This window comes from Taeniopygia guttata, chromosome 11 (genome assembly GCF_048771995.1).
Source record: "Taeniopygia guttata chromosome 11, bTaeGut7.mat, whole genome shotgun sequence".
Taxonomy (NCBI): Eukaryota; Metazoa; Chordata; class Aves; order Passeriformes; family Estrildidae; genus Taeniopygia; species Taeniopygia guttata.
Genome location: NC_133036.1, coordinates 15,389,939 through 15,417,718, shown reverse-complemented (window position 1 = coordinate 15,417,718; position 27,780 = coordinate 15,389,939). Strand labels below are relative to the sequence as shown.

The window sequence follows — 27,780 nt, the reverse complement described above, 5'->3', positions numbered from 1 at the left end:
AAAAAAAATTAAAAAGTTTCTACCCTGCATTTCTGCAAGGATGAACAGAAAGCCTTGCAGATGGGTGTAGAAACATCTGCCTGAGCCTGAAGAAGCCTGCAGCAGCAGCAGTGAGGGGTTTAATGCTTGAAAACTCAAGTGTTGGCCTTGCCAGTGCCAAAAATTCAGCATGTGCCACAGCTCAAAATAAATGGGAGTCCATGTACAAATAAAGAGTATATAACTTACTGTAGAGGTGGCTTCATTTTGGAGGGGTTGTGTTTGGTTTTTAATATTCAGCTGCGTCATATTTAATGTTCTATTATTTTTATATTCTTTATTCAGAACAAAATATTTGCAATTCTTGTGAGAAGGTGATGGCCCAGGCTGAGGTGGGTGCAAGGCTTTTGTGGTGCCTGGCAAAGGATGTGGGTGGAGTCCTGGCCCAGCTAATTGATGTAGAATATGTCTGTCTTGAAAATTGCTCTTCAAAATGTAGCACCACTGTGCTCTTCATATCTAGCGACTGAAACAGGAGTTGTGCCTCAAAACTCTTGTGCTGTATAGTCTCATGGTAATTCCTCTTCCTTTATCTCCAGTAATTTTCCTATGCTGAGTCTGGTCTCTCCCTTCTGCTCAGCAGGGAGTGGGTTTGTTCTTTTTCTTTGTTCTATTAATTTTCTCATAACTACTATCTACTACATTCACATAACAATCACTGTCAGACTACTGAAACAGTTTTCAAGTATATTAAACCCTCCATTTAAAAACAATAAGGAAAGGGTTTTACTAAATAAATACATAAAACTTTTCTTAGATCATGCAATAAGGAAATGAATATAGAACTAAAGTTCCCAGAACTTGGGAGGACAAAGGAGCAGTTTACTACAGAGCTTTTTCCCAACACCCAGAGCTCTGATAGTCCTTAGAGGAAATAATAAATCTTTCTCTTTGTCACTCTTCCTTTAGTTTCTTTTGTTGTTTAGGAATAAAAAAAAATAAAAATGTAGGTACTACTTACAAGGCAGCTTCCTTGATGTTTCTGGTAGTCCAACCAAAGGACAAGATTGTCTGTATAGGAAGGGGAGATGAACAACTCACCCTGTAAAGGAATTAAAACAAAAGCGGAAATCCTTTGTAAGAAGAGTGGTGGGGATTATAGCTGCATGCTTTCGCTAATGACTTTACAAACATTTAGCCAGAGATAACCCAGAAATCCAGTTGCACTTTATTTAATATTCAGATAAGGACCATTCACCTGCTGTTAAGCTACAACATCTACAATCATTCTTTGAATACTGATAATTATATGAAGCAGACTCCCCTAGAGGCTGGTAGTCTAGTCTGGATTCACCTGGAATACAAAGATGAATAATATTGCATATTACATGCACCCAAGTAGTTGCAATTTATAGAAATGTCCATTTATACTCCTGAAAAAAAAGATGTGTATTTCCCTAGGGGCACAGTGTATGGTGATAAAAACCTGTGTGTGGAGACAGTTTGGATTGTAACTCCTAGCATGCCTGTTGATTAATTAATAAACAAATAAATCATTATATTTAGCCAGATATCTCACTCCAAGCCCATAAAAGAGAAAATGTTAAAAATTAATTTTGTGTGGCTCGCCATAAGGAAGGGTTACTCAGAGACACCAGAAATGAGTACGAGAAGTGGCATCCAAATGGCTCAGAGTCAGTGTGTGTGTACATTTTTAAAAGATGAGTAGCATTATGAATCTTCTCTCTTTGCCTCCTCCTTTCTTCCTCTTTCTCCCATCAGGTACCTTGTCCTTGTTCTCCCCTCTCGTTTGCTGATGGCTGATAACACCTTATCTCCACCAGGGAAGCAACTGGGAAGTTTGCTCCTTTCTCACAAGACTGAGGGTATAATTAGAACCACGCACCTGCTCAGTCCTCCAGTGACTCAGTTAGTCTACATCCATGTCAAAATCCATGCTGTGAGGGTAATTTGATCATCTCACTTACTTTTTTCATATGCTTTATATGAATAAACCACCAGAACAAGCCTCCATTGAGTTGGTTCAGTTTAATCTCACAAATTTGTGTCAACTCTTTGTTGCTGGAAGAATTTTATCATTTGATCTCACGGTTGCACTTTAGTAGACTTTAGTATATATTTTATTTCACTCTCCAGAATATAAAATTCCATTTTTGTGTCAAAATCATCTCTTTATTATTATCTATTTATATTTCTGTGATACTTACAGACTTCAACTGAGATCAGGATCTTGTTGCATGAGACAATACAGAAAAAAGCAATAAAAGAATTCTGGTCACAGGAGCCTTGTAAGCTGAATAAAGGCTGGGAGAAAGGAAATATTGTCCCTATTTTACAGATGGGAAAGTGAAGCTCTGACAATCTTTCTGTACAAGGCAGAGCAGTGTCATACAGTGATAGTGAAGAGAGAGTTCTGAAAAAGCAGCAAAGTCCAGAAACTACCCAAAATAAAGGTGGATTTAAACCCTAATATACTGGCAAGCATCCATATAAGTTCAAGTAAGATATAGATGTACACCGGTTTCACTTGCACATTCAGCGTCCCAAGGCTCCCTTGGCCTTCTCCATCCCTCTTAGTCTCCCAGACCTCCTTTCAAAGGCAGCTGACACCATTTTTTGATCCTGCCTTCTTTGGCTCATAAGAGTTAGTTTGCCACTTCTTCCTCTAGCATTTAAAAAAATGTACCTTGAGCCCTGCGATGCCACAGGGGTGTCAAATCTCTCTGACTGCAGCAGCTTCCAGGCTCAGCAGAGATACATCAAGGCTCTCTTAGACTCTCCTTCCCAACAAGTGAAGGGTAATGCAATGCTTTTGTCCTTGAACTGAGCCTGGAATCTCCTGCATTAGAACACTTTCCCTCTGCTGCTGCCAGAAGATCCTGCAAGATCCCAGGAGCCACTCACAACCAAAGCAGCAGAGCGGCTCTTTGGTGTTCCCCGAACAGCAGAAAGGAGAGGAAATGGTAAATTCACCATCTCCCTTTCAAAGATGACTAAATATAGAGGGGAGGCTGCCAGGAAAGAGGGGTGTGGGTGTAGCAGTGTGTACAGAGGTGCTTGTGCTCCCCTCCAATCTGCTGGGCTCACAGCTCCTGAGCTAAACCCATCAGCCCAGCCGTGCCACTGCAGCACTGCCTTCTGAATAAATACCAGTTCAGACTAATTGTCAAGGATCAGATAACAGGAAAATATTTCTATTTGACAGTCTACTATTTTTCAATTGTTCCTCTGTTACATATCTAAGTAAACATTTGTTCCACTTATCATTTCTGAGCAAAAGACATGAATCATTTGACTAGTAAAACCACAACGACAGCTGTTGCTTATTAGAAACAGTCATCTTGTTCAAGGGCCTGCTATGGAGGAGTTCTTCAGGAAACTGTTTCTGCTTTTAGTGCTTTACAGTGCAATGAAAGCAAAGTTGTAGAAATTAGGGCATTTTTGTTTCACTGGTGTGATTGGCAAAACACCCAGGCACACATGGAACAATCATTACAGCTGAGCTACAAGCCCCCAAGAAACAGGAAAATACCCACTTAAGAATACTACTAATGATATAATACTTATGGTCTTTGTGGCTTTATACAGAACTCTACATTATAGTGAAACAAAACTAGATTTAAGGGTCCCTTGGTAAGCAGGTTCTATGTTTGGGATTTTGGTGTTGGATACAATATTTATACAAGTTATTATGCATGTACCAGAAATATGTTTTGCCATTCATGGTTTTTCCAGCTCTCAGGAACAAATTAACCTTGACTACATAAAATCCCTGGAAGCCGGTCATCAGTGGTCACCACTACATTACTCTCAGAATAAGCTTCTTGAGTCAGTGATTAAAAAAAGATGAATTTAAAAAATTCTGGTCAGAATAGAAAAAGCAGGGACACCAAAAAATACTTTTAAAATTAGTGGAAACAAAATAGTAAAAAAAACCCTGAACTGTGACAAAATCAAAAGAATTAAGTGAAACTGAGTCAGGTTAGATATGAGGATTTTTCCCTTCCTGAAATGCTGGTTCAAAGGCATTATAGATCATACAGGCCAAAATCTGATTGTTTCTGTGACCTGTAAGGAACAAAATTGTGTTAAACAGAGGCCTAAGAGCTGGGCATTTTATCAGACAAAATCACTGGAATGGTATACCCTGTATGATGCCCCTATTGTCAGCTTTGAAGGAGAAGCCAAAGACTAAATGAGCGTAGAGACTGTGCTGATCCCAGCAGAACAGAGGGGAGGAACCTTGGCAGGGCAGTGGAGAGAGGCTACCAAGTAATCTGCTCAGGTAAATAGCAGAGTCTGTGGTTTGTGGCTGTTACTTAGATACCTTTCAAACCTGCAAAATTAATTTTCAAACATTAAAGAAGAAATAGTTTTAAAAAATTATTTTAAAGGGTTATTGGAGTACGGCAAAAGAAAAGGAAGGTAGAGCAGGAAAGCAGTGGAGAAGTGTGTCACTGAGGAGGCAAAGCTGAGGTTTATTATGGGTTAGAAATCTGCAAAACTGTCACCAATTCAATAACAGCATTCAGTGAGGTTTCTAGAGATTAATCCTGCCCTTCATTCACCCTCACAACACTCACTGATGGGAGTCAGCACTTGGCTGCAGCTGGATATTTAGAAGTCATTTGTTCTGTGTAACATGTCTGTTCTTACTAATCTTAGTCGAGTAAGTAGTCCATCCTCATGTGTCATCCCACGAAGTCAAATGTGCTATTAGCATAAGTGATGATTACTTATCCCTGTGAGGTCCTGCGAGGTTGGGGCTCCCAGCATCAGTGCACTTGACATGGCAGTCTTTCTATTGTAATTTAATAAAACAGGGCCCAATTCAGTTCAGAGGTGCCTCGAGGAATGGTGCTTAGGCCTTTGACTGGACCCCTGAAAATGCTTTGTTCATTGAGTGAATACTAATTAGTCAGAGGAGGGTTATTAAATTATAGACTCAGTTCTTTATCATTGCTCAGAGCGTGGTACCTTTGCAAGTGCCTGAGCCAAATAATGCATATCTGAGCACACACAGAGGGAAGTTAAGTCATGATTGCTTTCTTTGGTAAACACAGGGAGTGCAGAAATGTCATTAATAAGCAGGACAGAGAATCTGTACATGTCAGTGGGTAGATTTTGCTCTAGAAGAATGCAATGCACTAAAAAAGGACAGAATGAGACACTGTGGAAAGCTGCATCTCACAGCTGCACTGGAATGGAAAATCCCCCTCCAGACAGGTGGATGGAAAAGGCCTAATCCAGAACGCAGCCAGTGGAAATCTGAGTTTGGTGAGCTCTGAACCAGCCCCTTCCTGAGCAGGCACCCTCAGACAGCCTCGGCAGGGCAGAGTCCTGGAGTGTCAGTCACACACTCAGTGTGACACCCATAAACTGATCAGCCCCAGTCAGATGCTCAGTGCAAGAAGGAATCAATCAGCTCCTTTTGTGCCATGTCCCTCTCCTAGGGAACAGGAGGCTCATTGCTGCATGGATACATCAGGGAGACACTTAACTCATGCTAAGCACGTGATTTTAATGGGTTACAGGTATTTCTAACAGCTGACAGTCTTGATTTTTGGATTTCTCATTTTTTGCTTTTTACCTAATTTCTGAGCAGCTCCCAGGCTCAAGATTGCTCCTGTGTTTGTTCTGAGCCTTGGTTGTAAGATCCTACATCCTTCACAGCATTTACACATTTAGCGAATACTGCAGCAATTCCTTGTGATCTTTGTGATCATCTCCTTAATTCATAATTCTCCTGATTCCCAAAATGTAGTGGATGTAGGAAAATTTTGGATTATAAATTTCTAACCAACAGGCTCTCAGCTCTGCTCTTTGCTACATGTGATCTGCTGGAGTTACAGAATGCATGAGTGGTTTTCTATGTGACCCCAAGAAGTATGTGTTTGATTTTTTTTTTTTAAACCCATATTTTTCAGACAGATTTAATTAGTGGTACAAAAAATATTGTCCAGCTGTTAGATCCAGAGGGCTTGGCACAATAGATTGCAAATAGGAGACTCATTCTAACGTTTGATCTTTGCTTTGCTGGTTGTATCTGTTTAAACAACCTGCTGTTTGTATGCTGCTGCACTTCAGCTTTCCAGCCAGGTGTTTGTAAAGGATTGCATTTATTCAATTAGTAGATAAATGCTTGCCAAATTATGTATACTAACGGCTTATATGCAGGTCAATCCTGTACCATGACATATACAAAGTACATTTTACACAATGTATCACTTAGAATTCTGGGGCAAAGACTGAAATCTGAGTATTAAATCAGATCTTCACTAGAGTAACAAAAAAAGAATCATCATTGTCACTATCAGCGACACAGAGTTCTAGGAAAACATTATTTTAGTCATCTGGACAGCGTAAGTTTTTCTCCTGTTAGATTTGTAAGTTCAGACATTTACAGAGTTTTGAGGCTTTCACTGTCTCATGCCTTTGTAGAGCCTAAGAACATACTCACACTTTAGCCAGCTGTAATCCATATGAAGTCAATAGGATTTTCATGGATGAAAATTAAAAACCTGCGGAAAAAGCTTGCTTGATCAGATTTTAAAAGATTTTAAGTTCTGTATATGTCCACCATCATGTTTAAAATAAGCATTTTTTATTTGCCAGCAATCCAAGGACCTGTTTTTATTTTGATTTTCCCATTAGCCTGGCAGTTTAACCAGTAGAACCCTTTTATTCCTCCCACTGGAGTAACAGAGAGAAATTAATTTGATTCTAGTGGATAGTTGTTGATTTCATTATCATATTATAGAAAATAAAGATTACAATTCCAAATTATTTTGCCTGCGGTCCACGCACTAACCATGTAAATGGCAATATGTGGAAAAGTTGAATACATCATAAAAAATTTACTTCCTGCAAAGATTTTGTTGAATTGGTTTCAAAAGACTCTGCTGCTTGGCATCTTTCCTGTACTGAAATTCTAGAAGGTAACTGCATTATGTGCATGTAAAACATGCAAAAGGAAACATTCACTGAACTCTTTCTTTCTGCTACCAAACCTAACTGTAGCTTAGAAAAGGTGCCTGAAATCAAAACCCCAAATAAATACAAGATGTGTGCATTGTAAGATAACCACTAATGGAAGGTGAAATACTCTTCTCCTTCACTTGCTGGTGAGTGACAAAGATTCCATCTAATGATAATTTGAATATTCTGCCAACACTGGGGATACTGTGCCCCTGCCAAAATAAATAAATAAATAAATGCTTCCAACTCCCAGAGCAAATGCCCATAAGTCTATAGAAAGCAAATTAGAAATGTGTTATTCTCCATGAAAAAAGTCTCTGCAAGAGCTATAATTTTATTTTTTTAGTGCACAGAATAACATAAATCAAAAGAAGCAATAGTCTACCTTGTGTTTTGACTACTTTGACCCTCTTCAACCCCTGCCAATTTTTATCTCATTTTTGTTTAACTTTGTACATCAGAGTTTAATTTTAAACCTGGTCCTGAAGACAGTGATGTATAGGGTACATCAAGTATAGCTTAAATTACCCTCTCCCCAGTGATTTGAAGTTGAGGGGAGGGTCTTACTCTGCAGCAGGGTGGGAAAGAGAAATGGTCAGATGCTGCCCTTTGAACCTGACCACCCTCAGCTACAGAAACATTTATGCCAGAACATCATTTATTGATTTTATTATATTTTAAGATCTCTTAAAACTGTTGGTGAAGTTTGCCATATATTAATTTTTGACACATGCATATAAAAACAGAAATATGGGTTGAGCAGAAACTATAAATATAGACAACACTGCCCAATAAACTTACATCCTTTCACTTAAAGGTTTCTATTTCAGCTGATCATTCCGAGCAGCCTGTCTTTGAAAATAAATATTACCCCTTTGATAAGCTAACCAATTTGAAGATTAAAGCTGCATTTGAGGATTAAACTTTTTTCTTATTTGATTATTGTTGTGTCTCGTAGCAGTAGAAGATAAATATTAATAGAATGTTACAGCCCAGTTCTGCCCACTTCACTCATGTGAGCATTTCATACCATGAGACTGCAGGAATTATTCAGGATTTGGCCCTTAAACTCAGCTCTGACTGCTCTGTTTTCTCAGTCCACTAAGAATAAGTCTCCCGTGAAATGTTACATGTACCCAGCAAACTCCTGAACCCAGGGCTGCCACAGAAAACTCTCACTGATGGCTAGTTCTGAGAACTCACCCTCCAATTATGTACCACTGAGCTGGGGATGTGTTTTTATTGAGGAGAACAAAAACCACAAGAAGCACTCTACAACAGACCACAAAACGGGTTTGGCACCTGTGTCTGCGGGAGCAGAAGTTTGGGAGTTGTGTTATCTCCTGGCCTGCTGACCCCAGGAGAGGAGGCTGACCTTGTCTTACACGCAGGAGTCTATTGCTATGGCTCCCCTGGGAGCACAAACCAGCTGCAAACTGCTGCAATGATTAACCCTTATGTGTTGTAGATGTAACATCCAGTCATGGTAATAAAGCTTTCACTGCAGAACGGATCTCTGGCTTTGTAAATTGTTGCTCTTATCAGCTGCACTGGAGGACGTTATCCCTTTCCTGTGAAGCATGACTGCTGTGCTGCTCACTGGAAAGGAGGCCAGATCTATAGACTCGGTGATATTCAATTGCTTTGAGAACAATGCAGAGAACACACTTTGTTTAGGCTAAAAATGCAGTGTGTGAAAACAAACAAACAAAAAAAACCCACCATGAAATACTCATACATATGAAACAATATATTAATTAAAATCCAGAATGCCTGTAGCAGATTTGAAGCTGGGAACGCCAGATTTGCTATAACAGACAACTGTGTTGCTCTGTTGAGTCCAGGCTCCTATTTGTGGAAGTAATTTATACCTAATGTTTTGTAAAAATGCAAACTCTTCCAGCCTGTGACTCACCTGGACAATTCCAGAATTTTGATGTTTGCCTGGAAACAGAATGTTTGTAGCAATCAGTATTCACCTCCCCAAAACATAAGCAGTGTAAGTCTTATTTTGTCATACACTTCAAACTTGAGACCCAATTCTGTGCTCTCCTATTTGCCAAGGAGCCAAGAGGAGCTGTGAGCATGTCTCAGCTAAAATCCAGACTCAGGCCTGTGAACCCTGGCTTCCTCAGAAACGTGATGCCTTTTATCTCAGCGTGCTTCCTACCCCCAGCCCTTCCCCTGGCCAATCTATGGCCACATCAAGGCCCTGAAAGCAAAGGTGACCTTAATGTAAGCCCGGTGTGACACTTTCTGCTTTAGTCTGCAAAGAGCCAGAAACACTATCTCTGAGAGATGGAGGCTGTGTGTGTGTCACAGGGGCTGTCGCTGCCCACAGTCCCTCTTTCACAGGGACTTTTCAACATCCCAAGAGCCAAGAAGAGCAAAAATAATTTGTTCAATCTATCCAGCCATGGAAGCAGTAGCTCTGTGTGATTTAGGGCCAGAGCACTGCAGTCCTTGCTAACCCCATCAGAGGTTTCATGGACCAAGAGCATTGCAGGACTCTGTCCACAGCTCTCAGGGACTGTTTGTTGTTCTGACACACAGCATTTTCCAAAGGATAAAACCAGCTTCCAGGTTCAGGGATTAAGGAGAAAAAGTAATCCCTTTGGGGTAAGCAGTGGGGAAAATAAATTCAATTTAAGGAAACAAAAGTTTTTTTCCCTAAAACAACTGAGGTCTTACACGTTTTGGGAGGGGATATGGTTGAGGACTGTAGTACACTAGTGTCACTAGGTGCAGACTGAAAAAAAGGGAATGGGAAAACTTTTCCAGCTCAGGAGTGACAACTAGGAAGGAGACTGCAGTGAGGATGGGCTTCCTTGCAAAGTTCCCTGATGTCCAGAGGGAGTGGGTTAATGCCTTTTGGTAAGAGGTAAATTAACACCACTCTGTAGTCCATGATTCACCTCTTTCTCCACATCTCTCATTCACATTACTTCAGCCTGCTCTCATTAAAAGAGGCCGATCTGCAGGAGCCATGCTTGGGCTGGCCAGGCCAGGGGCTGCACAGGTATTCTTTATTTCTTAACGAGGAAGAAGCTGCTCTGGACTAATGATGCCTTGCCGTTTGGTATCTGGATTAATCTGCTTGAGAAACAGTGAAGATAGTTTTACTGTAAAAGCTAGGCTAGACAGGGTTGTTCCTCACTTATTAGCACTGGGAACATTTTCCTACAGGGACTGCAGATGAAAGCAATGAGTTTATTCCTCTTTCCCCAACTTCACTTCCTTAGTGCTATTGTTCTAACACCAACGGCTGTAGTTTAAAAAAAAAACCAAAAAAACAAAAAAAAACCCTCACTGAGTCCTGCAACAGGACCAGATAAAAAAACAGTGACCAGACAGTTACACTCCAAAACTGACTAAACAGGGTAATAACTTCACTTACTCCCTCATCAACTCCAGCAGCCCCTGTTTTTTCCCGAGTAGCTGCTGTGGTCTCACAGGTGGAGGCTGTTGGGCTCTGAAGGGAGCAGAAGTTGCCTGTTCCCTCTTTAGGAGGATGGAAATGGGTTTCTTGGTGTTGGTACCTTGTGTCCTGCCTGGCTGCTGAGGAGGAGGAGGTGGGGATGGGCTCCAGCTGCTGGGGGCTGTGTCCTTCCCTGCAGCCCTTCCTTTGGAGGCTGGGGAGGCCCTCTGTGCCTTTTCACACCTCATCCCTCCTCTGCCTGGCACTCCTGTTTCCAAAGTACTGCTGCCCCTATATTTGGTTACTCGAAGGGGAGAAAGAAGCAACAAATTTACTGAAATTATCTTGATATTAATTTCTTTTCTCATGGGGTTTCTTGTGTGAAGGGGGTATCTACTCTATTAACTCCCATTAATATCAAACCTCTACTATTAATAGGATTTGCATATGGAAAGGAAGAGGATTGACCTTTAAATTCATTAAATAAAGCAAAATTTAAAAAATAATTTTAGTTAAAAGCATTAGTGTGATGAAAAATAGAAGAACAAATAAAGAGACATCAGTATCTGGGCTTTCACTAACACTAACGAGCAAATTATTGTAAGGGAAGATTTGCATTGTTGGAATACATATTCCAGCCTCCATACTGATATATGTGATGCAGGGTTATCTTTGTATGGCTCCTCTTTCAGAATATATTTTCTTCTTATAAAATAACCTCTTTTTAACTCCCATTGGGGACCTCCTTATAAATGAGGAACTGGTCCTCAAGGGACTGGCCTGGCTAGAAAAGTGTGTTATTAAAAAAAAAAAAAAAGTGCATATTAGAATACTAAGCAATATAATTAGCCCATTTCTTTTTTTTTTTTTTAATCTTTTAAAAAAAGTATAGCCAAGTTTTAATTAAACATATTCTCTGGATGTTTGAATTTTGTAAGAATTAGAAAATCCTGTTGCATTTTAGACCGATTAATTGCATCAATTTAAGGTTCTGGCTCCAATCTCTGCTATACAGCCAGGTATCACCCCTGCTCTTGCAAAGCAGGTACAGTGCTGAGAGTGAGTGAGGTCTGGCCACAGAGCTGGGACCACAAGCTGCCCCTCAGGTGGGCATTCTCAGCCTGTGGGTGGCAATGAACACATTCATCTCCTAATCTTCTAATCTTTTACACAGGAATAAGCAGAGATTCTCTATACCAAAAATGGCTAAATGTACAGAATCAAAATATGATTTCTCCTAATGATAAATATTGATTTACACATGCTGAAAGCTTCTGTTTCCTTCACAGCAAGGAGTCTAAAATGTAATTAAATGAGCAAGGTTTTTACCACCCTATCACTTTTCAAGGCTGAGTTTTGAAGTGCTGATGTCTAGTGGTCTCTGGATCTTCACTCTGCTCTTAGGTCTTTCCCCACCTGTGTCTCAGCTTTCTGTCACAGCCCTTTGTAAAGCACTTTGAGATGCTTAGATCAAACTTGCTGCTGGTCCAAAGTAGTGTTAATCAGTATTTTGTGCTATTTTGTCATGCAGCTCAGTCTATAAATCCAGATATTTATTCTGTTCCTGTTCTACCTCGGGCTCCCACAAGTGGGAAGAGGTGAAACGGTGCAGGTTATTCTTCTCAGAGCTCAGCTAATGTCATCTGCTGAATACAGCTCTAAACATCTGAAGCTGGTGAAATCAAATAAAGTGTGAGCATCCTTTGGTCTGGAGCTCTTTGCCTTTAGAACAATTACTCACGGTAACCTTAACAATAGTATATTAAGGGGAAAAAAATCCTCATAAAAGAATGTAGTGTTAGGATGGAGCTCTGCCTGATATTAGAACAATTATGGAGCAGATGCATCCACTCTGAACAAAGTGACCTTTTCATCAAGTTACAAAACATTAAAGGTTAAAGAATGTTTGAAAGGAAGTTAATACTTTTAAAACATTAGGGGAAAAAAAAAAAAAAGCCATTTTTTCTGGACCTGACCAAAATCAGTGGGAAAATGAGATGATAGTTTAGGCACATCCAGTCATAATTTAAGCAACTCTGATTACAGAAGGATACAAGGTATTTTAAATCGTCTGTTCTCTTTTACAATTAAAGTGCTTTTTCGAAGAAGATTTGATAGGAATAAATACCCAGTGACAGAAAGCTGGTTAATTGCAATTTTAAAGACCCATTCCTTTCTCTCCATTGTGTACAGAGGAGAACAAAGAGAGGGGATCAATGGTGGTGTCAGATTTTCTCCGTTTCCACGTTTCACCTGAGCCGGGCGGCGCAGCCCCCAGCGCCCGGCTGGGGAGCAAAGCGCTGCGGCCGCGGCCCGCGCTGCCCCGCACCCGGCAAGGTGCTCGCCAAGGGCCACCCGGAGGGGACAAGTGTCCGGGACCGCCCCGGGCTGCGGGACAGCAGCGGGGCGGCCGCGCCCGCGGGGCTCGGGGCCTGCTCGGTGCTCCGCACGGCGCATCGCGCTTATCTCCGTGAGCTGTGCCCGCGCTCGGCCCCGCACACGGCCCGCATCCCCGCGCTGTCCGTGAGGGGAATTCAGAGCAGCCGCCCCCAGCAGCTGCCGGGAACGCGGCGCTTTGGGATTTACGGCCCGACGGCCTCGCTGGGGCTGTTCCTGTGTCCGTGTCCTGCCGGCCCGCACGGCCCCGCTGCGGGCTCAGAGCGCGGCGGAGGAGGAGGAGGAGGAGGAGGAGAAGGAGGAGGCGGCCCGGGGCTGCGGCCGCGCCGCCGGCAGCCGCTCGCTGTCCCCGGCCCGCTGCGCGTCCCCCCGGGGAGCGCCCGGGCTCTGGGCATGGCTATGAGAAGCTTCGTACAGAAAAACTTCTGTGTGCAAGAGTTGTGTGCCAACACTAAAAAATCCACCGGGGAAGGAAGTTTCTGTAAAAAAAAAAAAAAAATTTCCTCGAACTTAGGTTTTATCCACTTCCCCCTTCTAGTATTTTTTTTTAAGAGTATCTGAGCACAACAAAATCTTCATTGCGATGAGTCACAGTCGGTCAGTAGAGGGGCACCCGTGTCATCTGTGCGATGGGAACTTTCAGGTGGTGCGAGAAATAAGCGGGGAATCCCTTCCACTTCTCCGGGATCCTCTAAATGCCTTTCAAATTAGCCAGCCCTGAGGATCAGTGCCAGGCTCCACAAAGGCGTTCCCAAAGCCTGCAGCCAGTAAAACTTTGTGTAGGTAAAATTAGCTAAAGACCTTCTACTGAGACAACAGCCTTTGTTGTCACATGTGGTGGAGTTCCAGGATCTCTAACTATTTTTCTTAAAAGGTTTTACCTACTGCCCCATGAATGCATTACGCTACAGTAGCTCTGAAATTGTATCGCCTATTTCCCTCAAAGCAGCGGCCGGTTGTTTCTTCAGGGATCCCATGTCCTTTCGAGGGAGGGGAAGAAGTGATGGCTGAGCGAGACTGAATCGCGCCGATAGATCCTATTTTAAATCAGCATCATCTCCAAAGGGCGCAGCCCCTGGGAGCGCGGCGAGTGCCGGGGCTGGCGCTGACCGGGCCGAGCGGGGCTCAGCCTGGGGGAGATCCGACAGGGGCGAGCGGGAGCTGGGACAGCTCGGTGCCCTCAGCCCTTCTCCGACCGAGAGGGAAGGCAGAGCCCCCGCCAGTGGCGGCGGGGACGCGCCGGGGCCCGGCTCTCCGGGCAGCGGCAGCGGCGGCATCGCCCCGCAGAGCCCCCGGTGCCCGAGGGGAGCTGGCAACTTGTTGGCCCCGGCGGCGGCGGGGGCGGGCGGTGCTCTCTCCCGCGGGAGAGGAGCCGGCGCTGCCGGGGACGGAGGGAGCGCCCACCGCGGGGCCGGGCACCGCCACCGCCCGCCGGGCACCGCCGGCCGCGGGGTCGCTCCGGACCGGGCCGGCCCGCTCGGTCCCTCAGCGCGCCCTGCGGCTTCCCCGGCCGAAGCCTACCGCCCCACTGCTCCTCCCTGTGCTTGGGGTTTTTCTCGGGGGGATGTATTTCTGATATCTGGGGTTGGGTGGGGAATTGCTGTCAACTCCAGGCGGAAGCGAATCGATTCGGACAAGATTACTTACTGTTCAAAATGAGGTTTCCAAATATGAGGACACTGAGCGTGCTTTACACTTTCCTATTTTCCTCGTGCTCTTCCCGAAATGCCTGGTCCTAATCGCAGGGACGCAGCTATTCCAGTTCTGATTTTCTGGGGCTTATTACATGTCAGAACTGTGAAAGTCCTCTGGACAATTTACAGACAGAACATCTGGTTCGTTAAAGCAAAGCTACTGGACTAAGACAAACAAACTTTGCTGCTGTACAAATTCACTTACCCAAACAATTTACATTCAAGCAAAGATTTTAGCCCGAAGAAAAACTTTTATTCATTTGTATTCAGGAGGTTTGGGAATTCCCAGGCATTTTAAAATAATTTTGCTCTAATAAAGTTATGTAGATATTACAAAATGTCTTTGTTCTCCTCTCAGATCATTATCGCTGCTATAATGGTTATTGACAACACTTTGTATTTTACAGAAGCGCAGTATCGTTTTCGGGCGTGGGCAGTGGGGTTTTTAAACAAACTTGTCAGATCCGTATTCATCTGGTCCAGCCTTAATGAAAGCTGCTGCTTCTTTGTTCTTCGCCGGGAGAAAGCGAAGTACTCGCCGCATTTCGATGGGTGCCGCGGGGCGCGGGGCAGGAGGAAGGCTGTGCCCTGGCACGGCGGCAGCGCGGGCAGCGGTGCCGGGCGGTACCGGCCGCGGGCCGCCGCGTCCTCCGCGCCCGGGGCCGGCGGGCGCCTCCGCGGGGCTCCGCGGGCCGCCGGTGCCGGCGGGGGCTGCCCGGGCCCGGTGAGACTCCCCCAGCCCCGCACTGGCCCCCGGGGCTCGCCCCGGCCGCCGCTCCGGGCCGCGGGCAGCGCTGCCCTGCAGCCGCCGGCTCCAAAGGCCCCGCTCGCCGGTGCCCGGCCCTGCCCGCGGGTCCGGGGGCGCTCGGCTGGCCAGGACCTGCAGGTCCCCGTCCTCTCCTCTGCCCCGCTCCGAGGGGAGGCGCCGGCAGAGCTGGGCCGGAGCTGGGCAGAGAGGAGAGAGGCCGGGGCCGTTCGGTCCCCGGGACTGACCCCCGGAGAGCAGCGAGCCGGTGCGAGCAGCGAGAGCAGCCGCACGGGCACCTCGGCGCACGCCGCTCCCTGCCTTGTTTGCAGTGAGCAAGTGGCGAAACATCAACACGCTGCTCCGGAGAGAGCGAGGTTAAAGCCGGGCTAAAACACGCCGGCTTCTAAGAGGCAGCTGTTCTAAGTTTACTAAACTTCCTCACTGATCCTTCCTGGCCGTTCCCATAACCAGCAATTAATTCCAGTGGTCCTTAATCGGCTCAGCCGCTGTCTCCACTCGGGCCGGGGGACGAAAGAGGTGTCTCGGGCAATTGGTGGAGTTTTAGTGGAGAGGAATGGTATGAGCGGTGAAAATATACACCAAAGAAGGGCAGTAAGCAGTGTCTAGTTGGGAAAGATAAAACATTCTTACTTGGTGGAAAGTTCAGGAGTGATGGTTATCTAATTATGTGACTTATAAATAATTGGTGCCTTTTTTTTTAAGACTGCCAGGAAAACGCAGCTTAGGGCTGAGTCTCGTGTGCTGAGTCTATGTGGATGGAGTCTAAGCAGCCATCGATTTGATGCGCCGTGTTTGGAAATGCTACACTTCATAAAATTACGCGTTCTGGCTCTCTGGAATAGACTGTGACCCCCAAAGAAGCCGACGCACGTGAAGGCATCTGCACTTCCCTCTGTAAATTGTCTGATAGAAAGCTCAGTAGATTTTATTTTCTTCCTTTAAAAAAATGTACATAGTTAACAATCAAATTATTCCACAACTTCCTGAGCGTTTTGGCACAGTTGTGAATGTGTAAGTGCAATGCACATGTCTGTGTGCACGAATATCTGCTGCCTTCCTCTCTCACAGACACAGGAGAATTATTATTCCTAAGTGAACTGAGAAAGTTCCTCCAATGACTGTTTACGGAAAGTTTCACTTATTTCGTTCCCTCCCAGTCCCAGCTCAGCGCACTGGAGCGAGCCCATCACCCTCCGCTGCCGGCGCGTGTGGGCCGCCCTTTGCAGAGCCAGGTAAGCGCTGCTGGTTACACGAAGCTCCCCACGCAGAGGCCGGGGACAATCTCGCGTGTTTGTTTGCGCTGGTGACACCGTTCAGATGCTGAGGTGCCACCTGCCAGCATCCTCCACGTAGGCTGTGCTGCGGGAGGCAGAGCTCTGTCTGGGAACCTGTTCAAACACAAATGCCACCAGACACACACAAATCCACGCAGGCGTGCAGCAGAGCGCACCCGCGGGAGAAGGCTGCGCGCCCGCGGAGCCGCGCCGGGCCGAGGGGCTCGCACCCCGCCGGGCACCCGGCAGCGGGCAGGGCTCACATCTGTTCCCCGGGCTGGCTAAGGGTGACACAAAGGCAGCGAAAGACGAGCAGATTTAGAGGCAGGGAAGTGGAAGGAACAAAGTTCTTGCAAGTTGCAACCGCCCCAAAATTCGGGATTGGTCGCTGCAGCTCGTTCCTCGCGATGCCCCGCAGCCAGCAGCTGAGGAGGATCGGGATCGTGCCTGGCTTTGGAGAGGGCTCTCGCACATTTCAGAACAGCCTTTCCTTTACAGGACTGCAGTGACTACACGCGCCGTGTCATTTTAATTTTGCTGTAGTTTTCAGGGCTCTCTACCAGCGCCTGGTGGCAGAGTGACCTTCCCCGCACTCCGTGCGGCGAGCAGGAACAGAGGCGGCCAGGGCTCCGGGGTCTCTCGGCTGCCGAAGCTCCCGGCCGAGCATCCCAAAGTTTGTTTCAGTCTCTCTCTCTCTCCAGAGCTCGGAGGAATCCTCCATGTTGCGCAGCACGGGCCGGCTCGGCCGAGCAGCCCCTCAGCCCGGGGCTCGCCTCTGGCGGCTCCGCGCTCCATGCGGTCCTGCCGCAGCCATCGCCCCGCGGAGCCGGGAGCGCAGCCGGGCCGAGCGCACGGAGCGCCCCGGCCCCGCTCCCTGCCCCTGGCCGGCAGCATCCTTCGGGGGGTGGGGGGCGTGAATTATTTAGGTTTGCTATGTCCTTCTTAAAGGGGGAGGAGGGAGAGAGAATGAACGAGCTATTAACCGCAGCCGAGCCCCGCTTCCCGAGGCTGTCTAACGTTTGTAAATACTTATGCTGCGGCTGGTCCCCTCCTCCCCGGTTAAGTTGTTTAGTATGTTGGTTATTTGTACCGAATCCCGGTCTGTGTAGTGTCTGATGTGTTGTCGTTGCAATGTGCAGCCAGGGTGACACTGATGGATGCGCCAATGGTGAGACGGACAGATGTTAGGGCGGATCTAGCGGCACGCACCGCCGCGGCGGCGAGCCCGCCCGCCCGCCCCGCCGGGGCTGCCCGCCGCCCGGCCCCGTCCTGCCGCACGGCTCACCCACGCTCGCACACTCACACACACAGGGCTTTTTGGGGAGGGGGGGCAACGTCTCGGTGTCGTCTCTTAAGCAGATCTGATCGCTCCTTCTGTGAGCAGATACTGTAACTGTGAGGAGCAACCAGCGAGTATCAATGAGACGGAACTGAGCGAGTTTGGCAGCAGAAGCGGCAATTGACAACTCACCATTTTCTTGTTTTCAAGAAATGTTTCGTTTTCCCCCAACAGTAGCAATTTCCCGGGGACTTTAGGCGACTGCGATTTTTTTTCATCCTAAAGATCAGCTTAAAAAAAAAAATCAACTCATAACAATAACAATCCAAAAAAAAAAAAAAAATCCCAAACCTTCTCCACCCGTCATGTAAAGTGTTTGAATTTCCTGCAACTTGAAAGGGAAGCGAGAGCCCGAGAGCGGCACGGCGGCTTTATAGGATGTGAAGACGCAACAACATCTGCACTTAGTCAGGTATTTGGAATTATCCCAAATCTCGAAGAATGGGGGCGAGTGGAAATTTTTTTTTGATCTTAGCGTAAAAGTGAGCTCAGCCTTTTTTTTTTTTTTTTTAATTCCTCCCCGTGAACTTTAAAAAAAAAAAAGCTACTGTTTTTTTTTTGGTTTTTTCTTTCATTTTCTTTTTTTTTTTTTTTTTTTTTTTTTTGGGGGTTGTTCCCGCGTCTCCCTTCCGTGCCGGCGGTCCGGGCGCGGGCGGAGCGGGGCGGGAGCGGCCCGGGCCCCGCGCGCCCCCCGCCGCCCCGGCCCTCCCCGCGCCGCGCGGCCCCGCCGCCCAGGGATGCGCAATCAAACCCGCAGCGCATCGATCCGCCGGCGCTCGCCGAACTGAGCGCGGCGGCTCGGCAGTGAACTTGGACCGAGAAAAAAAAAATTAAAAAAAAAAAAAACAAAACTGAGAGAGAGAGAGAGAGAAGAAAAAAAAAAAAATCAACCCCCAAAACAGGGAAAACGAGGCAAAAGTGCTCCTTCCCGAAGAGCCGGGTGCGTGGGGCGCGGGCGCTGCCCGCTCCGCGCCGCTCTGGCCCCGCGGGGCGGGAGCAGCGGCTCCGCTGGCGGGGGCGCCGCCGATAGCGGCCGCCGGCCGGGGCGGCCCCGACACCGCCCGCCCGCAGGCGCGGAGCGGAGCGCGGCGGCCGCGGCGCCAGCCAGGTGGGAGCCGGCGGGCTGGATGTGCCGGCGGGCGGGCGGCGCGCCGGTGAGTGCGGCCGGGGCGGGCAGCGCTGCGGGGCGCGGCGGGCAGCCGGGGCCGCTGCCGCCGCTGTCACCGCGCGGGGCGGCCGGGATGGAGCGGCGGGCCGGGCCCTCCGCGCCGGGGGGGCGGGGGAGGGGGGATCCCGTGCCCCGGCGCGGCGGGAGGCGATGGCTGCGGGGAGCTCCGGCGGGGAACGGGTGCGCGCGGGGGCGGAAAGGGAAGGGCTGCGGCGGGGAGCGGGGCAGCGGCGCGGAGCCCGGCGGGCTGCCCTGCCTGTCCCTGCCCGGCCAGCCCTCCGCCGCCGCCGCGGGCGGCTCGGGAGACCGGCGCCGGCGGCGGGCGAAGTTGGGTGGCGGAGGGGGCGCGGCTCGGGGGTCGCCCCGGCCGGCGGGGCAGACCCCTGCCCGCCCCCGTGCCCGGTCCGGCGGGCGATGCGCGCTGAGTGAAGGCGCGGCCCGGGGCGGGCGGCGGCGGTGCCCCGCTCCCCCTCGGCGGAGCAGTTTGAGTGACACCGCGATCATCTCGTTTCCCTTCAAGCTTCGCCTGTTGCCGCCGCCGCCGCCGCCGCTCCAGCGCCGAGCCGGGAGTGGAGAGCGCAGGCTGAGGCTCCGCCGGCTCCGGCCAAGAGATCCCCTGTCTTTATGCCGTGATCTCCCAGCCCGGCCAGGCACCGGGGGCGCAGGGCGGGGTGGGGGGGACTGCGGGCTCTCCCCAGCCCTCCCGCCCGCACACCTCTTCGGGGGGCTTCCCCTCCTCCTTCCTCCGGGGCGATTTGTCAAACTTCCCCCCTCTTCTGCCAGCAGCAGCAGCAGCAGCAGCAGCAGGGCTGTCCTCTCCTCTGTGCCGCCTCCTCCTCCTCCGCCGCCGCCGCCTCCTCCTCCTACTCGGCATCGTGTATGCACAGCAACAAAAAATATATCCCCGACCCAGCCCTCGCACCGAGGCTGGAGCAGCTCACCGGATCTCTGGGGCTGAGGCAACTCTTCCCACCCCCGCGCCCCGGCTGCCCCCCCCCGCCGGCGCCCGCAGCAGCCCAGCATGCCGAGGAGGAAGCAGCAAGCGCCCCGGCGCGCAGCAGGTACGAGAGCCGCTTCCCTTCCTTCCTTCCCTGCCTTCCCTTCCCTTCCCTCCGCGGCCGCTGCCTTCTCCTCTCGCTTCCCTCGGTCTCTTTCATAACCGGCTCCCAGCGGGCTCCGCCGCCGCTCCGCGCCCCGCTCCTGCCCCGCTGCCCGCCGCTGCCGGGGGCTCTGCCGAGCAGCTCCCGGGCTGGAGGCACAGCGCTGGGGCTGGGGGTTTTGGGGGGGGGATTTCATTTAATTTTTTCTTTGGGGTGGGGGGCGCATGAAAGCCCGTTCCCCACTTTTGGTGCCCACTTTGATTTATTCCGAACTCTGCCATCGCCCGGCTCGGTTCTGGGGGTAACCCTGTGCGAGGGGCAGGCGGGTGTGTGCGGGCACACAGTGCTCGGGCTCGTATGGTCGGTGTCACTCCGGGGCTGGGGGAAGCAGGAGGCGAATTTTGGTTATTTCCAGCCCGTACTTTGGCACCTACTTTGCTTGTTTCCCTCGTAGTCTTCATTCTTCTACATCCCCTTCCCTCACACGTGAAAGCCAGGGAAAATATTATTTTTATTTAAGTCTTCTTTCCTATAAAAAAAAGAGAGAGAGGATATGTACAAAAATATGGCACGCTGTGAATGAAGTGGCAAGGACAAAGTGTTTTGGAGGCTCTGCAGTGTTAGTTGAAGATCCAAGCCCAGAACTGGTTCCTTTGCCCAACTTTTACCTTTTTCTCTTCTGCCCCTGTACTGCACTGGAGATGTCTCTGCCGGACAGACAGACCGTCCTAGTTGGTCACTTTCTTTGGTAGCATCTTCTGTTAATCCTATTGATTTCTTATTTATGAGTCCAGAGGAGAAGCTGCAAAGTAAACCAAAGGAGGAAAAAAAAAAAAAAAGAAAAAGGGTCTGTGTATTGTCAAGTGACTGGTGAATGTTTCTGATAGTGCCTTTACAATTTCCACTGTTTTTTTTTTTTTCATCTTTTTAGAACTACTTTTCGAGGCTTTGTGCTGGTGAGGTTTTTTGTTTGTTTGGCTTGTTTTCCTTTTGCCAGAAATGTCAACTCCTGTTAAACTTAAGCAGTATTTTTTGGAAAAGCCAAATTGAAAAGAAAACAGTAGAAGAAAAGCCCCACATAATTTTACAGTAATCCTTAGTTGGGGATATGTGGGCTGGAAAAGGTTTCCTTGGCCTGTTGCCATCCTTGATTTGATGTCTGATTGATCGCCTGTCATCTGGCAGCCTTTGATCTATTCATTCCCGATAAACATCAATAAATCACTTGCCATGGTAACGCCAGACTCGGTGACGTCACACGGGGCCTGTCAACTCTGGTAGCGCAACTTGAGGGGCTCCGGGCCAGGCCGGGCCGGGCCGGGCCGGGCCGGGCCTGCCGGGGACACCCACCCCGGGCCGGGCCTGCCGGGGGACACCCACCCCGGGCCGGGCACAGCCGGGCCTGCCGGGGACACCCAGAGCCGGGCACAGCCGGGCCTGCCGGGGGACACCAGCCCCGAGTTGTGCAGAGGCACCGGCAGCATCCCCGGCAGCGCGGCCGGGCTTGGGGCGGCTTGGAGCAGGTAGTCCTGCAGCCTGGGCTGGGGGCTTGTTGGAGCCCAGGCGTTCAGCAGCCTGGCAGTGCTCCACACTGCCTGACAACTTCTCCGGGGTGGGTTTAGTAAACAGCGAGGGGCTCGGGGAGTAACGCAAATTGTAAATAACAACGTGCGTGTTTCCTGTCTTCCTTTCCTTTCCTTTCTTCTCTTGGACATCCACATGCGTTCTGCCAGTACTTCTGAAATAGGGAAATAGACTTCCCAGCAGTCTTACCCCACATACAAACAGCTAGAAAGTTTGGAAAGTTTCTCAGTATGGTAGTGATAGCATCTAGCAAACAATATCGTAGCCAAATACTTCATGATAATAGTTTGCTTTTCTGGCCCGTGCCATCAAATAGCAGTTTTCTAGCAAAATGACAGAGGTGAACTTTTCCTGATACTTGAGAAATTCTGTTTAGTAATGTGAATGTAATTCTGCAAAATCTAGATTTTCCATGTGCTTTTCCATTTTTGTCTCTCCTGTAAACTGGGCTCTCTCTCCACAGACTGGAGGAGAATCTTTCTGCGCTAAACACACATCCTGAGGTATCCTTCTCTCCCTCCACCACTCTCTGTCTCTCCCTCCTTTCTCAAGTGAATCTTCCATGATATGCGATCTATCTTTCATATTTAGCAGAAGTGTAATCTCTTTAAACTTTTAGCTTTTTGATAGCCACATTAAACATTTAGTATTGTGTATAATTGCTTCCCACTGAGATGCTGCTTTTATTGGTCACATTGGAAATGTTACTTTTTCTAATAGCAGTAAAAGCAAAGGCTTTTTTTTTAACACCTTAAAAAACAGCTAAGAAATAACAGGTTAGTTAAGAAATATTCATTACAAAAACTTGACTGCAGGACTAATAGGAGATGGAAGAATGGTTTTGCTCTATCAAAATGACCCGTCAAAACGACTTTGTTTCATATTTGATTTAATTGTCTCTCTCCTGACAGGCACATTCATCAATAGCTTAATGGTCAATCAGAAGTTGGCAGAGTGAGTGCTTTCATTCTTTCCCATACACTAGCTTTGGCTTTACTTTATCAAAATGCCTCTGCCTAATGGATATGGGGGATGTAGAATGACTGAAGGGCTACTTATTTGACAAGAGTGAAAAAACAAGAACATTCATGCTGTTGATAAGTGCATGAAGATAAATAAGTGAGCTGTATGAGGTGTTTTATTTTAAAACAGAAGAAACTTACTTTCCCCCCCCCCCTCCCTTTTTGGCTTTAGAGCTGCAAGTTATAAGGTTCATGACTGCTTTTGTGGCATACTGAGAGTGATGACAAATTGATTGCTTGGTACTGAGAGAGAAAAAAAGGTGGTGGTGGGGGGAGAATTAAAGATGTCTGCTGATTGGTAACTCAGGAAATCCAGTCCCCAGCAACCTTGAGAATACTCGAGAATTTTTTTTCTCCAAACTGAAAGGTCCGCTCAGCCATAAAAAAAGAAAAGTTGTTTTGCCAGCTTCATTAGTGTTCACCTAATTAGCTGTAAACCTGATGGATTCCTGACAGCTTTAATGATTGGAGATGACAAGCTCCACGCAGTGTCATCCAGCAGAATTAGGTTTGCAGCTAGTTTGATGTAATCAAGTTGATATTACACAGTCCTGGTTGCCTTTAGTTGTGCATTAACTCAATTTTCTGCTGCAGGTGACAAATGGGCTTTGGTACCTGGATAATCATGTCATAGGAATTAGGACCCTTTTAATGGTCTGGAGTAGAATAACAACAACAAAGAACTCTCAGCAGCACAGAGCTCGCAGACATAACAGACAGGTGCACAAATTCTTTATGTCTAGCCCAAGTGTTAACACCACACTGTGGAAGACTAAAGCTGTCTCTGAGAATCAAGAATACGTAAAAATGATAATTTCACTTTGTTTGCCTTGAGACTCAGCTGAATATCATAGGTAAATTTGGGAAGGAGTCAGGGATTGCAATTTTATTCCTCACCTGTTAAAGCAAGAAGATAGTCAGAACTGCTGCTCCAAAGACTTCTGTCATGTAAGTCAGGAGGAAGAAGGTATTTTCCAGTTAGAGGCTACTGTCTAGGGAAGCGAAAATACTGTATTAATAGAGGCCAGTCTTGTTCATGCAAACAGTAATTATCTATCCTTAAATTATAGCTTTCACTTGCAGTTTTTTTAGGAACCTATTTAAATGATCAAGAAAATGTACTTCCTACTGACAGAAATGACTTAATACATATTTTGTGTACATACCTTGTGAGGAGGGATTGGGAACTAGTGGTTTCCTGGAATCACATTTAGTTTACTTATTTATTTATTTATTTATTTATTTAATAAAACAGTGAGAGCCAGACAACTGCGCTGAGTTTTCAATGCTCTGGGAAAAAAACAACCAAACAAATAAACCTGGGCCTATGGTTTTTTTTTTTTTTTTTTGCATAGTATGTTTTAAATCCTAGAGATTTCTGTATGGTTTAGGCTCTTCCCAACTTCTGTGCTTACATCCAAAAGCTGCACCTGGTCAGCGTGAGCACCGAAATACACGGAATTGATGCTTGGGAGGTGCGGAGCACTTCCACTTTCCAGGGACTTGAGTGCTCGTGCCAGCCCTCGGCCCCTCCAGCGTGGGGCTGGGGGTGCAGCACAGCAAACAGATGCAAGATGGCACACAGGTTGTGCCGCCAGATTTCCAGGCAGCTCTGACTCCAGCAACTCGAACGCTCGCTTTAATTTATGGCAATTGCTTGCAACTACATACATACCCCAAAAGTAAATGTAGCGATAAAGTAGGCTACCTATAAAGGTACTTGCAGTGTCAGCCCTTGGTATGTTATTTGCCTCCAAACCTGCCACATATTTCTCTGTTGGGCAGAGATTCTTCCTAGCAGCAAGCTGACAAAATGATTAGTTATGGCTGTCCTCTGCTTTTTTTTTTTTTTTTTTTCCGGCAAAGTGTGAAGGAACAATGCAAAAAAAAAAAAAAAAAAAAAGAAAAGAAAAAGGGGCATAAATATAAAAAGGCTTGATAGATTCCCCTGAATATCTGCCTGGAAAACAGAATTTTCCAGAATCAGCTGCCATTTCTCCCATTAGCTTGACAGCTGTCAATTAGGGCTTCAGTGCTCTCCTGGGCCACAGTTTATTGCGTGCGGTTGATGTTGTCATTTTGTTCTCGGTTTTGCCTTGAGCACTATCATGAGCAGGAGTGAAATAGTCAATAACTGATGTATCAGCAGTTATTTCTTAAATTGGCTTACAAGTCTGCATTTTTCCTCTTTTTACTAAAGATTGTTTTGTAAAGTGATTAGAATGAATTGTGACTGCTGCAGGGTTATGGGAAATGCAGTGAAGCTAGGGTGAGTTAGCAGGATTAGAGTGGGTCCTTTTTGTCAGCCCTGCTTCCAGGATTAGTGGAAACTGTATAGAAAAGATCACCTTCAGGGTGAAGTGTGGGGTACATTTTTAAGCGTGCTACGTGCACGCTTATGCAGAAACATATGGTGGTACGGAGTGAATGAAAAGAAATCATCTGCCAGGACGTAAAGTAACCTACGTGTTATCTTTCTGAGCAAACCTTGGCACTGCTGGCTTTATGGTGTAGTAATCCATATTTTAATCCAATGTCGTGACTGCTTCCTAGGGAATCCAAATACAGATTGTCAGATTTTAACACTGCCCTGTTTTCAAGGTGCTGCTAGTGGATCAGGTATTAAGATGCCTGTAGTGTTGCATTGTTAAGTAGGAGTGTATGTATGGTTATGATACAACACCAAAAATAACATAGTTGCTGAGCAGTCGCGTGTTATCTTATCTGTGAAATACTTCAACATCATTTACTAAACAATCTACCTCAGGTGTTTTAGTCTGATTTTTTTTTTTTCTTCTCTGTGTGTTTGGTAATTTTTTTTAAATTTAGTTACGCCCAAATTGTGGTTTATCAGCCTTAAGTTAAAAATGAAAGGTGAACACAATATATTGTATTTGGTAACAATGATATGGACTGGTACATCCAGACAGATAATATGCAGTTGTAATTAGAGTGAATAGACAGGCATTCATTTTCAAATTCTTTGACACATGCATAAAATAGTCATATAATAAGATAAGATGACAATTTTATGTTAGGTTGATAAAGTGTCCCGATACATGCATTTAAATGTCTGTAAGCCTTTTTTTATCCAGACAGATTAATTCTAGTTTCCAGCATTTGCAGTTAGACATTAAATTAATTTTAAAAATCCCACTAAACAATGGATGCGTTGCTTTTTTGTGTGTGTATGTGTCATAACCTAAAGCAGGAGGATTGAAAAAAATTTGTACAATTGATTTTTCTTGATTTCAACATAACAAAAAAATAAAGCATGAAAATTGGTTCAAAGGATTTAAAGCATAGTCCACGAGAGATTGTATTGTAGTTTCCTTAAGTACAATAACGCAGAATAGAACATTGTCAGAGCTTGAAATTGTTTGTTACCATTTTCATAAAAAGAACTGAAAGAGTTGAAATAAGTAGGGCTTAATTTCAGAGACTGCGAGATTCATCCTACTGCATTTGCCTGATTTTGCGCCTGAAAGATATTTTGGTCATCTCAGCAGAGAGCCAATCTGCAGAATTTAAACACTTCTCATTGCAGGCATCAACTTTAAGATATTTCTCAGAAAATGTTCAAAGGGTTTTTTTTCCCCTGGGGGTGGAGGGAGAGTAGGGAAAGAGTTTCCAGAGGATCATAAAATATCTGAAAGCTCTTTGCCAATGCCATTACCTGGCCTCTTCGGGCTGTAAAGGGACAACTCTTCAAGAATAATCTAAGTTCGTATTTTAGACTTAATTATAAATTATTAATTAACTCTGTCAGGACACATGTTATTAATTATGACTCTCTTTTCTTCATTCAGAGCAGCTGTTGGGAATCACGTAAGTTGACTGTGCTTGTTGGTGTGGGAGTTTGCCAGTGAGGAGCCTCCATGGCCAGCCCGCCTCACCTCCAGCTCCCATCCGCTCCTGCCCGGGCGCGCTGTTGGGCAGCTCCGCTGCCAATTCATACGAGTTCTGAGGCGGCCCAGTGTGCTCACAATTAGCGACCGTTGTCACGGGGCTGGGTTTCAGGTCCTGTCCATAAATAATTCTCCTTTTAGCAAGGCTGTGTGGTGGCAGGGAGGTGGGAAGGGCGGCGGCCAAGCCTTGGCGAGGGGGAAGCCAGGAGGTTTCCCTGCCCTTCGCCAAACTCCCGCCAAACTTCACACACTGGCACAGAGCAGAGGGCTGCTTTATAATTCGTTTGGAATGATCCAAATTCATTTACTTTTGATATTTCCATCATTAAATTGAGCCCTCTGTTTCAGTTTCTTATGTGTTCTTTGCGGAATGCATGTTGCATAAAATAGGCAATTTTTAATGAACAATTTAATGTAAATGGGTTCTGAATTTAAATTAATATTAATGAAGCTTTGAGTGAATTTATTTTGCATACGTAAAGGCTTGTAACTCTTTCACTCATACACTCTTGTCTTTATGTACTAACACATTGGTTAGGTGAATTGGCTAGTTTCCATATTTTGTGATTAAAAACTGTAATGGATTTTACATGGATATTTGTGCTAGCGCAGCTCTGCACAGGTTACTATTGCTAGTAAAAAACATACCTGCCTTGATATTCAGATTTTAGTAGTTAACATTTCACTGTTACCCCACCGTTTCTGTATGTTTCTTCCTACTTTGGTTTCGCCTTCATGCTTAAAGAAAAAAATACTCCAACAATAGTAACCACAGTCAAGATGTTTTCTTTCTTTGGCTTACCTCTAATGCATTATGTATTTAGAAATGATGGGATGTTCTATAATTAATTCTGTTAGATGTAATTGCTATAATCACTTTGATGCTACACATAATAAAAGTAATATGGTAAGCATATGGAAAAATATAAACACCTTATTGTAACACTTTTTGTAAAATCCTTTAAAAATCTTGTTTAGAGTGGAACCTCCGCTTCCGTATTTTGTCAGAGCTAAGATTTTTTTTTTTAAAGTACATTACTTTAGTAAATGAATTAATTTCAGATATTGAAAAGATTTTGACAGGCAGGTTGTCTTGTATGTGCGTGCGAATATCCCTGACTCTGTGCGG

The 27,780-nt window shown here is 46.5% G+C and overlaps 1 protein-coding gene across 9 annotated transcripts in view; it reads left to right on the top strand.

Moving 5' to 3' along the window:
* The window catches only part of TSHZ3 (teashirt zinc finger homeobox 3), a 92,940-nt gene that overhangs the window by 9,551 nt on the left and 55,609 nt on the right, over positions 1-27,780 (top strand). For 2 of the 9 annotated variants that reach the window (XR_003962345.4, XR_012057835.1), the window contains one exon: positions 1,762-7,062. The exons of 1 other annotated variant lie outside the window; for it this stretch is intronic. Coding sequence is in view for 4 of the 8 variants with exons in the window: in XM_030282291.4 (XP_030138151.4) it covers positions 20,059-20,098 (40 nt within the window). In the remaining 4 variants the exon portion in view is untranslated. Of the gene's footprint in view, positions 1-1,761; positions 7,063-18,142; positions 18,282-18,887; positions 19,024-19,820; positions 20,099-26,552; positions 26,572-27,780 lie in introns of those variants that run through there. 6 more of the 9 variants (XM_072934570.1, XM_030282291.4, XM_041718561.2 and 3 more) reach the window with 6 other exon arrangements.